General features: G+C 39.0%; 1 protein-coding gene across 6 annotated transcripts in view; it reads right to left on the bottom strand.

The window, feature by feature from the left end:
• Positions 1 to 14,274, bottom strand: part of FARS2 (phenylalanyl-tRNA synthetase 2, mitochondrial) — a 537,773-nt gene that overhangs the window by 336,690 nt on the left and 186,809 nt on the right. For all 6 annotated transcript variants that reach the window (XM_033216106.1, XM_033216105.1, XM_033216109.1 and 3 more), the window contains one exon: positions 7,844 to 7,975. In XM_033216106.1, coding sequence (XP_033071997.1) covers positions 7,844 to 7,975 — 132 coding nt within the window. The remainder of the gene's footprint in view (positions 1 to 7,843; positions 7,976 to 14,274) is intronic.

Here is a 14,274-nt window from a genome sequence, read left to right as displayed (position 1 = left end):
GATAAAGGAATTCTGCAAGTCGAGGAGTCTGAGGGTATGATCTTGGGGTAGAGAAAGCCCAGGAAAGGATGCCCACATTCTCTGTGGAAACCTGCACAGATATCAGCCTGACACTGGAGTGACACACACACAGCACAGACTCAAACCAGCATAGAAAAAGCTGCGCAAACCGAACTGAGATCTGAACCACTCACGTAAGTTGCAGACTAACCCCTTAAGCACAGGATGGACAAAAATAAGCCCAGCAACAACTGACACTGAGAACTGAATCGCTGCCCCTAGGAAGCAGATCCCACTGAAAGCCTAGAGCTCACCAGGCTGATCACCCTACTAAAACATCAACATCACCGCAGATGACAGGACGCCATTCAGAATGTGCAATATACAATCCCAAATGTGTTTATAAACAACCGGGAAAATGTCACCAATTCTTAACAGAAGTCAATCACAAGACGATCCAGACATTGGAACTATCAAAGAGATACAGGTTCAGTATCCCTAATCCAAAAATCCAAAATCCAAAATGCTCCAAAATATGAAACTTTTTGAGAATGGACATGATGCCCATTAAGATACACACATTGGAGCATTCTGAATTTTCGATTTTTGAGTTAGGGATGCTGAAACAGTAAGTATAATGCAAATATTCCAAAATCCAAAAATCTGAAACACTTCTCTTTCCAAGCATTTTGGATAACGGATATTAAACGTACTTAAAGCGACCACTGTCACTTTGCTCTATGAGGTAAACAAAAACAAACTTGATAGAAATGAAAATACAGGAATTCTCAGAAGAAAAATAGGAACTATAAAGCAAAATCAAATGTAAATTTTAAAACAAAAAAAGCACCGAAATAAAAATGTATTTGGTGATCAAGGCAGCAGAATTGAGACGACAGAGAACAGAGTCAATGAACATGAAGATGGATCTGTGGAAATTATCCAATCTGAAAAGCAGAAAGAAAAAGATTAAAAAAAAAAAAAGTAAGCAGAGTCTCAGGGTCCCCTGGGACAAAATCAAAATATCTATCATAAGTGTGAGATAAACTTAAAAGAAAACCGTACCTACACATATCAAAATCACACTGCTGAAAAACAAAGATGGGGGGAGGGGGGAGAAGTCTTGAAAGTAACCAGATACCACAGTAAAAAATTATAATTAATAATTTTTTTAAAAAAAAGAGCGATAACAGTATTTACAAGTGAAGAATGACTGAAAAGATTATGGCTCTCTCTTTAGAAACTATAGAGGCAGAAGACAATGGATCAACGTCTTTAAGTTGCTGAGAAAAAAAATAAAAATCCATCAATCTGGAATTCTATATTCAATAAAAACATTCTTCAAAATAAAGGAGAAATAAAAACATTCTCACAAAAAATAACACTAAGAAATTATCACTACTTGACATGGTCTATAAAAAATGCTAAGGAAAGTTTTTCTCATTGAAGGGAAAAATAATTACCAGAAGGAAACAGGAGGTATTTTCAGGAATAAAGGAACAGCAACAGAAATGGTAAACAGCTAAGTAAATACAAAAGAAAACTACTTTCCTCTTAAGGTTTTTAAAAATGCATATGACTGTTTAAAGGAAAAACTATAACAATGAATTGTGAGGTTTTCAATGTACGTAGCTGTAATATACGTAACTATAACAATATAAAGGCAACTGGGGAAGAAGGAAGACAAGGTGGGAATGGGTATTGTAATATAAATGAAACAGAGTCCAAGGAAAATTACCAGAGATAAAGAAAGACATTTCACAATGATAAAAGGAACAATTCCTCATGAAAACATAACTACTATGAAAATATATGTACCTAATAATATGGCTTCAAAAAAAAATAAAGAAAAATTGACAGATAAAAGGGTAAAATAGACAAGTCCATAATCATAGTAGAAAATTTTACTCTTTCCTGAGCAATTGATAGAGTACTAAGACCGAAAAATCAGTAAACATAGAAAGAAGAGCTAAACAACACTATTCAATTACCTTGATGTAACTGACATTTATAGAACACTCCACTCATAGGCTTTTTGCCTCTAGAAAATGGAAATATATGTCCACACAAAGAATTTTACAATGAAACACTACTCCAGATAAAAAGGAATACATTGATACATACTATACACAACATGGATACGTCTCAAAATCATTATATGCTGAGTGAAAGAAGCCAGGTATAATGAATACACACTGTACAATTCCATTCATAGAAAAGAGTAGAAAATCCAAACTCATCTATAATGACAGCAGGTAGATCAGTCATTGCCTGAAGACAGGAACAAGGGGAAGAACAGATTACAAAAAGGGCATGAGAAACAGCTGGGAATGAAAACATTTATCATCTTGATTGTGGTGATGGTTTCACTGGTGTAAACATATGTCAATAATTGATCAAATTGTATACTTTAAATATGTGCAGTTCATTACACTTCAATTATATCCTCCCAAAATTGGGGAAAATATTCAACCTATGCTATAGACAGAGTTTTCAAAGTATGCTCTGAATTGGGCCATTCACAAGAATGATCTAGGGTATTTGTTTAATATTCATATCTTGGTCTCCACCCCAGACCTCCAGATTCTGATGCTCTATGAACAGACATTTTAAATAACCTCTCCAAGTAATTACTAGTCACACGTCTGAGAATGACCACGTAAGGCCCAATTCAAAGACCGCCTCCTTTACGAAGCGTCTCCTGATCCAACTGATAGACACAGTTCGCTTTTCTCCTCTCACAAAGCTCATTCTCACAAAATGCATTTATATGCACGACTATGTTCTAATGATATAATCTTCTCTGCCCTAGTACACAGAGCTACAAGTTTTCACAGGGAGAAGGTATGTTTCATCCATTTTCCTAACTTCCTCTGTCCAGCACAGTGCCTTGCACACAAAAGACACTAATTATACAAATGGCATATTTATTACTAGTACTGCCTTGGGTCATGCTATTACAGATTCACCAACTTAGATCAACAACACTGAACCATGTTAAGTGTGTGTAGAGGCTAGAGAGATCAACTACCAGAGAGAGGGGCAGACTGGAAATAGATTCATGCTAATATAGGAAAAGCAAAGAGAAACTACATCTCTCCTTGCAAACAAGAACCTAACTAACTCTGGGATGCACATTTCAAATACCTATCGCATTAATATTCCATCCTGAATGTAACCAGGGAAAGGCCTGGCACCACCTTCTCTAACCCGTCTCTTCCCCACACATTCTGCCCACAGTACCCCGTTATGAATACTTACCACATGGTACTGTAATCATTTGTTTATACGTCTGTGTGTGCTGTGATATTTTCAAAAGCAGGAGCAACGCTTACTCACTTTGATATAGCCTTAGAAGGACTTCAAGAAATATTTGATAAGCAAGTCTATAATGATCCTTCAAAACCAGAAACTGTTCATGTACCTGTTTACAAGGTTTTCCCAAAAGAGCCAATTTTTAAATTTTGACAAAACGGTAAGGAAGGAAATTTCATTTTTAAAAAGATACTTTTAACTATCAAGCTTCTTCTCCCTCTTGGCCCACGTAAAAGCTTCTAAACTTCACAGGGCAAGGAATGGTAAATTCCTTCCCGGCACGATCACGGCCCATAGCTGTCCCAGTGATGGTTTTGGACGCGGCGCTCCATTTACTATGTGAAAAGACACAGCAGCCTGAGTCAACCCAGTGGGAGGCAAGTGTGTAGTATTTGGGGACGTGACTCAGTACTGTCCTCAAAATACCTCCCTAAAAGAAAAACAACCAACTCAGCCTGAAAACGGTCACCACTCACATCACAATCACTCAGTCTAAGGATCCTGAAAGCAATGGTGAAGACACTATGACTTAGGGAAGAAGAATAAAGTAAAATGCTAGAAGCCATTTAGAAGGCCATGTTCCACACATAAAACACATATATGCCACAGTCGCTTAAATGTGTAATACAATGTTTTTACTGACTGTTCAAATTAGCAATCTAATTTCATGCTTTAATTAAACACACTTTACCACAGGGAGAGAACACACATGGGAGCACAGCCCTTCCATAGAGGTAACTACAGAACAAATACAGTTTTGTTTGCTACGTATTTGTTTCATTTTACTTCAGTTCTTTCATTCTATGTTAGGCAGAATGATTTATTTGAAATGCATTTTTAGCAACTTCAGAATCATGCAGTTGACTATTTGGGGAGCATAGCTTATTAGTTAACTGTTGTCAGAAAGACTTGGCAAGTTTCACTAGCACGGTCCAGCTATTTGATCTGAATTACCTTTCTCCGGTTCTGTAAAACACAGGTTATGATAGCATCTACCTTGGAACCTTGTGAGCAAGGTTAAATGAAAGAAAGCATATAAAGCATGCTTTATGGGATGCTGGCATCCAGGAAGGACTCAACTGATGTTTGCCACTATCATTGCCCCATCAGCTTCTTTGTTTTCTGGTTATTTTAGCACTCACCTGATTCTCTATAAGAACCTTAAAGGGGAGTCATCAATTATATTGTTTCTTGGAAGTTCTCTTTAAAATCAGAAGGGAATGAGGAAAAGTAAAGAGAGGGAAAGAGCAGGGGTGGGGAGGAAAAAGGAAGGGAGAGCAGGGAAGCAAATACAGAAGAGATAGAAAGAACAGCAAAACTGAACGAGCAGGATAAAGTACACATCTTCGGTCTTTCTCCATGCCATATGAACTCAAAAAACAGAAAATTAGCTGCACTTGCAAATGTCTGTGGTTAGTGACTGCCAGGCAGTTTACAAATTTTTAACTACAGCCATCCAAACACCTTCGAATTTGAGAACACAGAGCAGAACTCTGTCATAGTAACTTCAAATTCAAATAGCAAAGTCTACACAGAATCTCTTCTATAAAGTTGTCTCTTCTTCCATTTCTTTCGTTTCCCTCTCTTGCGAAATATTTAACTTAAATGTTATGGCTGGGCGCAGTGGCTCATGCCTGTAATCCTAGCACTTTGGGAGGCCAAGGTGGGTGGATCACCTGAGGTCAGGAGTTCGAGACCAGCCTGGCCAACATGGTGAAATCCCATGTCTACTAAAAATACAAAAATTAGCCAGGTGTGTTGGAGGGTGCCTGTCATCCCAGCTACTCGGGAGGCTGAGGCCCAAGAATGGCTTGAACCCAGCCGGGGGGCAGAGGTTGCAGTGGGCTGAGATCGTGCCACTTCACTCCAGCCTGGGCAACAGAGTGAGACTCTGTCTCAAAAATTAATTAATTAATTAATTTTTATGTGTACAGTTTCCCCAAAACTCAAAGCACATCCTACCATCACTGTGACTCTCTGAAACATATTTACAACTTAGGTGTCTTTTTCACTTTATCATTCCATTCAAGAATATCTAACACGGCTGATCTAATTGCAGAACAGCAGCCTCATTAATGTGCAATAATGACTTTGAAACCTGTTTCAGATAACAATATTCAGCCAATTACTGTGTGAATCAACCTCATAAAAACCCATCAAGGATATTGGAAACCGTGCAAGGAAGTGCAATTCCAAGCGACAACTGATGTGTAAGCTGATCGTCCCTGATTTGCTTTCTGAGCTCCAGCCTCCTGACACCAGGCATTGCTGGGAGGAAGCCGAGCAGCCATTCAAGTCTTTTTCTAAAAAAACAAAACTATCAAAACATCACAGAGGTATTTGAAGTCAGCTCCTACTCAAGGAGAGATTAAATATTTCATATTCACGCCCGGTATTTTACGTTTTCTGTTGAGATGCATATACGTCTATTAAGCCGATTTTCCTTTTCTTCCTGTTTATTACTCTTACTTTTCTTTTTCCCTGTAAAATCACTCACTCCGTATAAAATCACGGACACAGACATGACTACAGGTCAAAGAGGTAACAAATTACATTTGGTTAGAAATTGTTTCCATGACACGCAGGAACAACTTCTGTTTAAATATCTCCTACTAAGGGGACCCTCTGTTGATAAATGGCTCTAACCATTAGAAAAATTTTCAGTATAACAACATCAGCAGTTAATTTTTATTGAATGTTCACTCTGTGCCAGACCCTTTGCTAAGCACTTTAGAGGAATCCTCTCAATCTATCCCCATAATAGAACTCTGAGGGTGTATCCCTGCACCCATCTTAACCATGAGAAGGCCAAGGCTCATGGGGTGATGAACCCTGCCTAAAGATATATAGCTGTTAATGAACAGAGTTGTGACAAAAACCCTGGGTTTCCAGACACCTAAGTCCAGGCCTCACAACTTCTCCTCCCAAGTCCTGATGTCACCCCTGTGCTCCCTCTCCTCTGGGACAGCTCTTCACCTATTTTAAAACTGTCCACGAAGCCTCCAGCCCTGTGCCAGGCTTTCTCCTGAGGCTTTCTCAGCAGGATGAAGAGGAATCTGGGAGCCTGTGGAGTCCAGGCCTCTGCAGATAGAGAGTACCTAAGAGTAAGAAGGGAAGGCCAGGCCTCCAGTCTCCCAGCCGAGGTAACACAAGCTCTTGCACTTTATGCACCCTGCCTGCTCATCCTCATTTTCCAAGCCCATCCCTACAGATATGTCCTTACCCATGGTCTATTCACATTTCTTAGCTACCAAGAAGGACTCCTCTTCATTCTGTTACAAGAGGCTGGGCGGTGAACCCTGAGTCAGAACTGCCCTCCAAGGTCAAGCAGCAAGTGTCCTTCTAAGGGAGCAGAACAAGATAGGGTTCCTGAACAACCTACATCATTTCCTCACTGCTCATGCAGTGAGCTCACATGCCCAGTCCAAACCAACTTTCCCTTTTTTTCTTGGAGGATATATATATTTTTTTCTTTCTTTTTTTTTTTTTTTTAAGACCGAGTGTTGCTCTTCTGCCCAGGATGGCTGGAGTATAGCAATATCGGCTCACTGCAACCTCGGCCTCCCAGGTTCAAGTGATTCTCATGCTTCAACCTTCCAAGTAGCTGTGATTACAGGCACACCACCACACCCGGCTCATTTTTGTATTTTTAGTAGAGACAGGGTTTCACCATGTTGGCCAGGCTGGTCTCGAACTTCTGACCCCAGGTGATCCACCCACCTCAGCCTCCTAAAGTGCTGGGACTATAGGCACGAGCCTGTAATATTTTTAAATTAAATTCAGATAGTGACTTCAAAAAAGTACTAAATTCAGACAGTGACTTAAAAAGTCAAATTCAGATAGTGACTTTAAAAAATGCTAAATTCAGATAGTTACTTAAAAAAATACTAAACTCAGTGACTTAAAAAAAGAACTCACAGCAATGGTCTGACAGAAAAGAGCCAGACAGATCTTTCTGAAATGCCTATAGATATGGGTAGAATTCAATCAGCAACCTTGTGTTTCCATTTTCTCTCAGTCAGGTGGCACTGCCTATGCAGAGGGAGGTGATGGATTAAGCATCATGGGCCTATGTGTTTTTACGCTGCGTTTTAGTGCATTTATAAAATACTTGCTGAATTTGGGACACTATACTAAGTGCAGTAAGAACAGAAATGGATTATGCATTGTCTTTGTTCTTCAATAGTCTGAAAGACAAACTACACTCCTGTGACATGCAGCAAAAGCCTTTGGGGCAATTACAAAGCAACATATCCACGAATGCAAAATCACAAAGTACAAATCCAGCAGCCAAGTGCTGACAAGGAGGATCTCCAAAGACAAAGAGCCTTCGCAAATAGATATGTGAGAAAGAAGTTTTTCCAGGGCTTAGCATCAAAGACAAATCTAGAGGGGAATCTGAAGAGAGACCAATGATGCTGCTGTCCCCATAGAAGTATGTAAATACCTGCAAGTGTGCAGTGGAGCTGCCTGAGAAGGGAGGGTTCCTTTAGAGCATGTGTAAATAAAATGTGGGATTCTTTTGTACCTGAATTGACCAGTTGTTGTTCCATCACCCCGCAGCCAAGAACTTCCAGCCATTCTCCATGAAAGTTGATCTCCATCTCAAAGGAAGGATGTGTAAAAGGAAAGTAGCAGTCTACCCATCTTATCTCCAGCCCTGCAAAGTTACCAAAGAAACAAATAAGTAGTGTTAAATAGCTGTCTGCCCTTTCTTGTGATCAAATTTTCCCTTCCACTAATGACACCAATTACTACATTCTGAGTAAAATAAATAGCAAACAAACTAATTTGCAACATGTTAGGAAGAGGCAATAAATCTTAAAACTTGTGAAAAACTGGGCATGTCTTCTCCAATATAAAAAACACTTTGTGTAATTCTAGGACCCTCTGAAACCAAATCAATCACTTGTCAAATCCCTGCCACCAGCTGGCAGAAGAAAAAACTAGGCCAAGATCATGGGAAAGCAAGTAATTCTGTTAGTTTCTATATATGAAAATGACATTATTTCAGAGTTTTAAAAAAGTATATTTTTACCATATATTCCTCCAAACTTATATATCAACAATATGACCAATTTAAGATAAACTGATCAACTTTTACTTCCATAAGTATACATAGATATATATATTATTTTTAAGTTTATAAAGCTAATAAAGTCAGATTAAACCAAATCTATCAGTCAATTTTAAGCAAAACATTTTAAAAGTCCAACATTTTTCCTATAGATGAATGATAAAAGGTACATATGCTAAACGCCAGAATGAATTTCTAAATAAGCAAACATAAATATAGCACTTTTGAGAAAAAGTGCTGAAATTTAAGCAATGGCCTTACTATTTAACAAGGGAAAAGACTAATGAATTTAAAACAATTAAAGCCTGCAAAGAGCAAAAGTCACCAAAAAGCAAAAGTCACCAAAAGCAGTGAAACCATATCAGAGGGTCACCTAGGAACTCGATGCCCACTGAGAAGAACACAGAAAAAAGTGGGCATTTTGACAAATCCTATGTTCCTGTCCCTGTGCTCCTTCCCCTTCCCGTGCTGACCTCTTCTTTTTTTAGGCAACGCTTTGCTAAAGTACTCGATTCTCCATGGTAATATGGACATGCCCCTCGTGAATTTAGAATACTGTATATTCTCACCCCAAACTACCTACATTTTAAAAATCTTGTGTAAATCACAATGTGAAGCAAATAAAAATAATGACAAGAATGGCTTCCATCTATTGAAGACTTACTATGCTTCTACCAACCCATTTCATAGATTCAGGGGAAAAAAAAAAAAAGGCAACTGTTTTGCCCCAAGTCCCACAGCTAGCAGATGACTGGGCCACTGTGCCAAATCCAGGTCTGCTCTGCCCAACTCCAAAACCCCTGCTCTTGCTGTTTTGTTGTTTTGTTTTGTTTTGCTTGATAGGATCTCACGCTGTCACCCAGGCTGGAGTGCAGTGGCACCACAATCATAGTTCATTGTAACTGCAAACTCCAGGGCTCAAGCAATCCTCTTGGCTCAGCCTCTGAGTAGCTGGGACTACAAGCACGCATCATCATGCCCAGCTAATTTCTCTAATTTTTTTACTTTATAGATGAAGTCTCGCTGTGTTGACCAGGCTGGTCTTGAATTTCTGGCCTCAAGCAATCCTCCTGACTCAGATTCCCGAAGTGCTGGAATTACATGTACGAGCCACGGCACTCGGCCCCAAAACCCAGCTCGTGGCAGTTAAAACATAATTTCCTGCCCATCAACAAAGATATTTTGAGAGTCAAACATTAGATAAGAGTGTAATTATCAAACACAGGGGGCTTTCCTATGCCCCAGATTCCACAGTAGAAGGCAGATTTTTCTTTGTTTTGTTTTAATTGCATTTATTTTCCTTCTTACCTGCTGTCTATGACAAGTGTCAACTGATCTCTGTTTACAACAGTCATACAATATTTCTCCTTCTTATTTTCTCTGTGGTATAATAGACAAACATTAAAGTGCACAGATATAAATGTACAATGTGACAAATATTGACATACGTATGCACCCATGATACTGCCACCACAATCAAGATAATGAACATAACCATCACCTCCCAGTTTTCTCATGCCCCTTTGTAATCCTACCTCCCGCCCACTGCCCCACTCTTCTCCTGACCCCCGACATCCGCAGGCAACCACTGATTTCTTCTGTCACTATACATGAGTTTGCATTTCCTAGAATTTTATAAAAATGAAATCATACAGAATGTACTCCTTTTTTTCTGGCTTCTTTCACCATGGTTATTTTAAGATTCACCTGTGTTGTTGCAACTATCAACAGTTCATTCCTTTTTATTGCTGTGATCGCATCAACACTTTTCCTAACTGGGGAAAAAAAAGGTGGCCTTGTTGCAGGCCATTGGAGAAATGTCCCCAGCTCCCCCAGAGTAGTCGACTTTTCTGTGTGGAAGCTCGGACATGCAGAGCCACTGCTTATTTGGGATTGTATTCTGAGAAGAAGGAATTTATACACCTGTATCCTTGCCCATCTTTAGGACCAACAATTCCCTATCAATATTTTTGTAAAAAGCACCAGAGACAATCCTGCTAACAAACGGAAATGTGTGACGCCTTGGGACATGTAAGCTGAGAGCAGAAGGACTGATAGACAAAATAATTTTTATCTTTTTTTTAATAACTCTTGGCAGATAAGCAAAAAACATTTTATGAGAACAGTTTGGAACGATATATTTTGTGTACCTGGCTTTTGATATTTGGCCTGAATTTTACCAAAAGCAGGAACAGGACTCAGGGTTAACATCATGATTTCATATAATTAAATGTAATTAATTGTATGTAATTAAACATTACCTAAATGCTTGGAACATAGCGGTAAAGTAAGTTCTACACAAGTTTACTTTCTCAGTATGTCCTTAGGTTCTGTTAAAAAAAAATCATTTTGGATAGGCTAAATAAATACGGAAGAGTTCAGTTATACAACTTCATCTCTCACAACTGTAATACCTTAGGTTCCCCTAGTCCAAGAAAAAGTCACTTCAAGACATTAGTAAGCACTCAAAACAATTACAACTGTTGATTAAAGTTATTCCATAATCAACGTTTATTAAACTCAGTTAGAGTCTACTGCATATGGTCTCATGGCAAGCTGGGTCTCCACAGAGACAGGTCCCTGTTTAGACGCCCACTAGAGCCGCTGGTGCTGATGGCGTCAGCACAACTCAAGGACAGAACTGAGAAGTGATGCGATGGCTCTTCCCTTCTCCAGGAACCTTCCTTCACTGAAGGGCTTTTGCTTCACCATTTCTATCATAAGAAAAAACTATTATAGCTTTGGGTGGAAAATGTCTGTAATGTTGAACAAATTATTAAGATAAAATATGTTTTATCAACCCTTGCTCTTTTTTTGGTTTAAGATCTCAGCCACCAAAGTCCTCAGTTTCTTCCTCCTCAAGCATCCTGCAGGCGTCTTTTTTGACAACAATGAAAGTAACTGCTCCACAGTGAAAACTACACATAGCAAAGCAAGAAAAGCAGGGAAGTTAGCCAATGTTTTTCAGAATCCACCGAGATGATAAACACTAACAGTTTAATGGAGCAGAACCTATTGATAACACCATAGAAACTAAAACGGAAAACACAGACTGGTAAAAGTTGTGTCTAATGAGATCAGGAAGTTTTTAATCCTTTCTACCCCCTCAGATCCTCTGCTCCGTTTCCTTTTAAAATCTATACAATCCCACAAAGAATGCCAAATCTATACACCATTCATTTCCTTTGTTCTGCTACTTTAAGAACTTCTTCAGTTCTTAAGATTTGCCTCTTTCCCATAAATAGACAAAAGTCAAAATCTGTTCCTTTGAAGTCTTATCCATAAAACCTTTGCCTAGACCAATGTCCTGAAGCAATTCATCCATGTTTTCTTCTAGTAGTTTTATGGTTTCAGGTCTTACATTTAAGTCTTTAAACAATTTTGAGTTGGGTTTGTATACGGTGAGGAAGATAGGACTTGCCCAGCATCATTTATTGAAGAGATTATCATTATGGATATGCTAATTTCCCTAATTTGATCATCACACATTGTATACATGTATTAAAATGTCATTCTATACCCCATAAATATGTACAATTGTGTGTCAACTAAACATAAAAAAGGCCAAAATTTGCAAAGCACTATTTTTGAGTAGACTATGTCTCTACTTCAAACATAAATAGTAATTATTTGAAAGTAAATTATATTAATGTGAACTTTTTCCCAATATACCATATTCTCTTATACATTTTAACAATTTAAATTTGTTACATTGAGGGCTGGGCACAGTGGCTCATGCCTGTAATCCCAGTACTTTGGGAGGCTGAGGCCGACAGATTACTTAAGATCAGGCGTTCGAGACCAGCCTTGCCAACATGGTGAAACCCCATCTCTACTAAAAATGCAAAAATTACCCAGGTGTGGTGGCACATGCCTGTAGTACCAACTACTCGGGAGGCTGAGGCATGAAAATTGCTTGAACCTGGGAGGTGGAGGTTGCGGTGAGCCAAGATTGAGCCACTGCACTCCAGCCTGAGCGACAGAGTAAGGCTCAGTCTCAAATAAATAAATTAATTAATTGTTACATTGATACATTAACAGTGATTTTTTAAAAAAAATCATTGGTAGTGAAATTATTTCTTGAATACTTTGATATAACCCCCAAAATACACTTTCTTCTTGTTTTTCACCCTGTGATCCCAAAATTACTGTAGGTATTATTATATCTAGCTGAAAAAGCATCTTGACATGCTTGTTGTATTAAAAGATACAATTAAAAGCCAAATAACTAGCTCAAAACTATGTTGAGCATGACTTGCTCTACATGTCAAGTATTAGAAGTCAGAATATTTACTAAAAATTATGTATTTCGTGCTATATATTAATAGAGGAGAATTTTTAGTAAGCATGTCCAAATCATATGGATTCATTCTGCATAAGACTAACCTCTTATTGGGACTATAATTAAGTGCATATATGAACTACATATCTAGTGGAAAATAATGCCAAGTGGTTTTTTTTCTATTCCCTTCTTTCTTTTTATGAGGGGGAAGGGGAACTTAATAATTTCCTAAACCACACAGATGAAGCTCAGAGCTCTTTTAATGGCTTCAGAACTCTGAGATGACAGCAATTGTCAAAAATTATACACCTCAATTTTCAGCCTAGAGCCACATAAAAGAAAGCACACTTTCGGGAAAACCACACCTGGGTTCAAGCCTCAGCCTTCTACCTTTTTTCCTGTGAAGCCTTGGGAAGCTTACTTACCCTCCTGCAGTCCCGCCCGCCTCTTCTCTACACTGGGAGAATGATTGCTGTCCCACCCAGGGAGACCACCCAGTGGTTTCAAGAAAAGACCCTGTGGGAGCCCAGGTTTTCTCAAGAGGCAGCGATCCTCTTTGAAGGTCTGGACACTGACTCGAATTTCTCCTCTGAATGAGGATGCTGAGTTTGTTCAAGAATGAGGAGAGCCCAAAGTCAAGAAGCAATCCCTCAAGTGGAACTTCAGAATTAAGTAGAAATTCCTTCAGGACAGTGACATGAGCCCAAATGGAAGAGGTAGAGCAAGAATTCTAAGCCTTTCTCAACTCTGGCAGGACACTACCTGCCACAGGGATGGGGCACCTTTGGCAAGACCAACCAGGGACACGTGCAGGGTGTGTGTGTGTGTGTGTGTGTGTGGTGTGTGTGTGTGTTTGGTCTCTTCCCACCAATCCCTGAAGGCGCTGAGCACTCTGTCTGACATACTGTAAACATTTAAGCAGATGTCATTCCATCCCATCCCACCTTTGTTATGGATCTCATTCTGAAGAAACATCACATTCCATTTCCCTGATTGATTGATTCATTAAAGAGATTCTTCTGCTGGTTCCCATATCGTTTATATTTAAAGGTGGGACTTTGCTATCAGAACTGCCTTCCACGGGTGGTAGAATTTAAATTTTGAAAGATCCCTGGCCCAAACTAGAGCATATACCAGTGATTTTTCTATACCATACCAGGGGTACCCTTCATGAAAGCAAATGTTTTTTTTACATTAACTAAACAAATATGCAATTAATCACTGGTGTTTGGCATTATTTTTAAAATAGATTTTCCCTCAGTTGACAAACAAAAAAACAGTAGAATATAGTGGTCTAATATAAGTGTTGCTACTCACACTTTCTGAACAGCTATACAGCGTGTATCCAAGGAAGGAAAGGAACGTGGAAAGAAAAAGGAAGGAGGGGACTCTCTGGCTGGAAATAAATTCTTAAAAAGCTGGGATCATCTTCGATAACCACAATCTAACCAAGGGAAATCGCACCGCCGCCACCGTCAAAGACACCTGATGATTCCATCTCTTCTGCTTCTGTTGAAGACCCATAACCTTTCGATAGAGCCCATGTTTTCCAGATGTTTCAATAGTGTTCTAACAGCATTCTTTTATACATTGTTTTGTT

This window comes from Trachypithecus francoisi, unplaced genomic scaffold, assembly GCF_009764315.1.
Source record: "Trachypithecus francoisi isolate TF-2019V2 unplaced genomic scaffold, Tfra_2.0 Lachesis_group10, whole genome shotgun sequence".
Classification (NCBI taxonomy): Eukaryota; Metazoa; Chordata; class Mammalia; order Primates; family Cercopithecidae; genus Trachypithecus; species Trachypithecus francoisi.
This window is presented reverse-complemented; position numbering and strand designations above follow the sequence as displayed.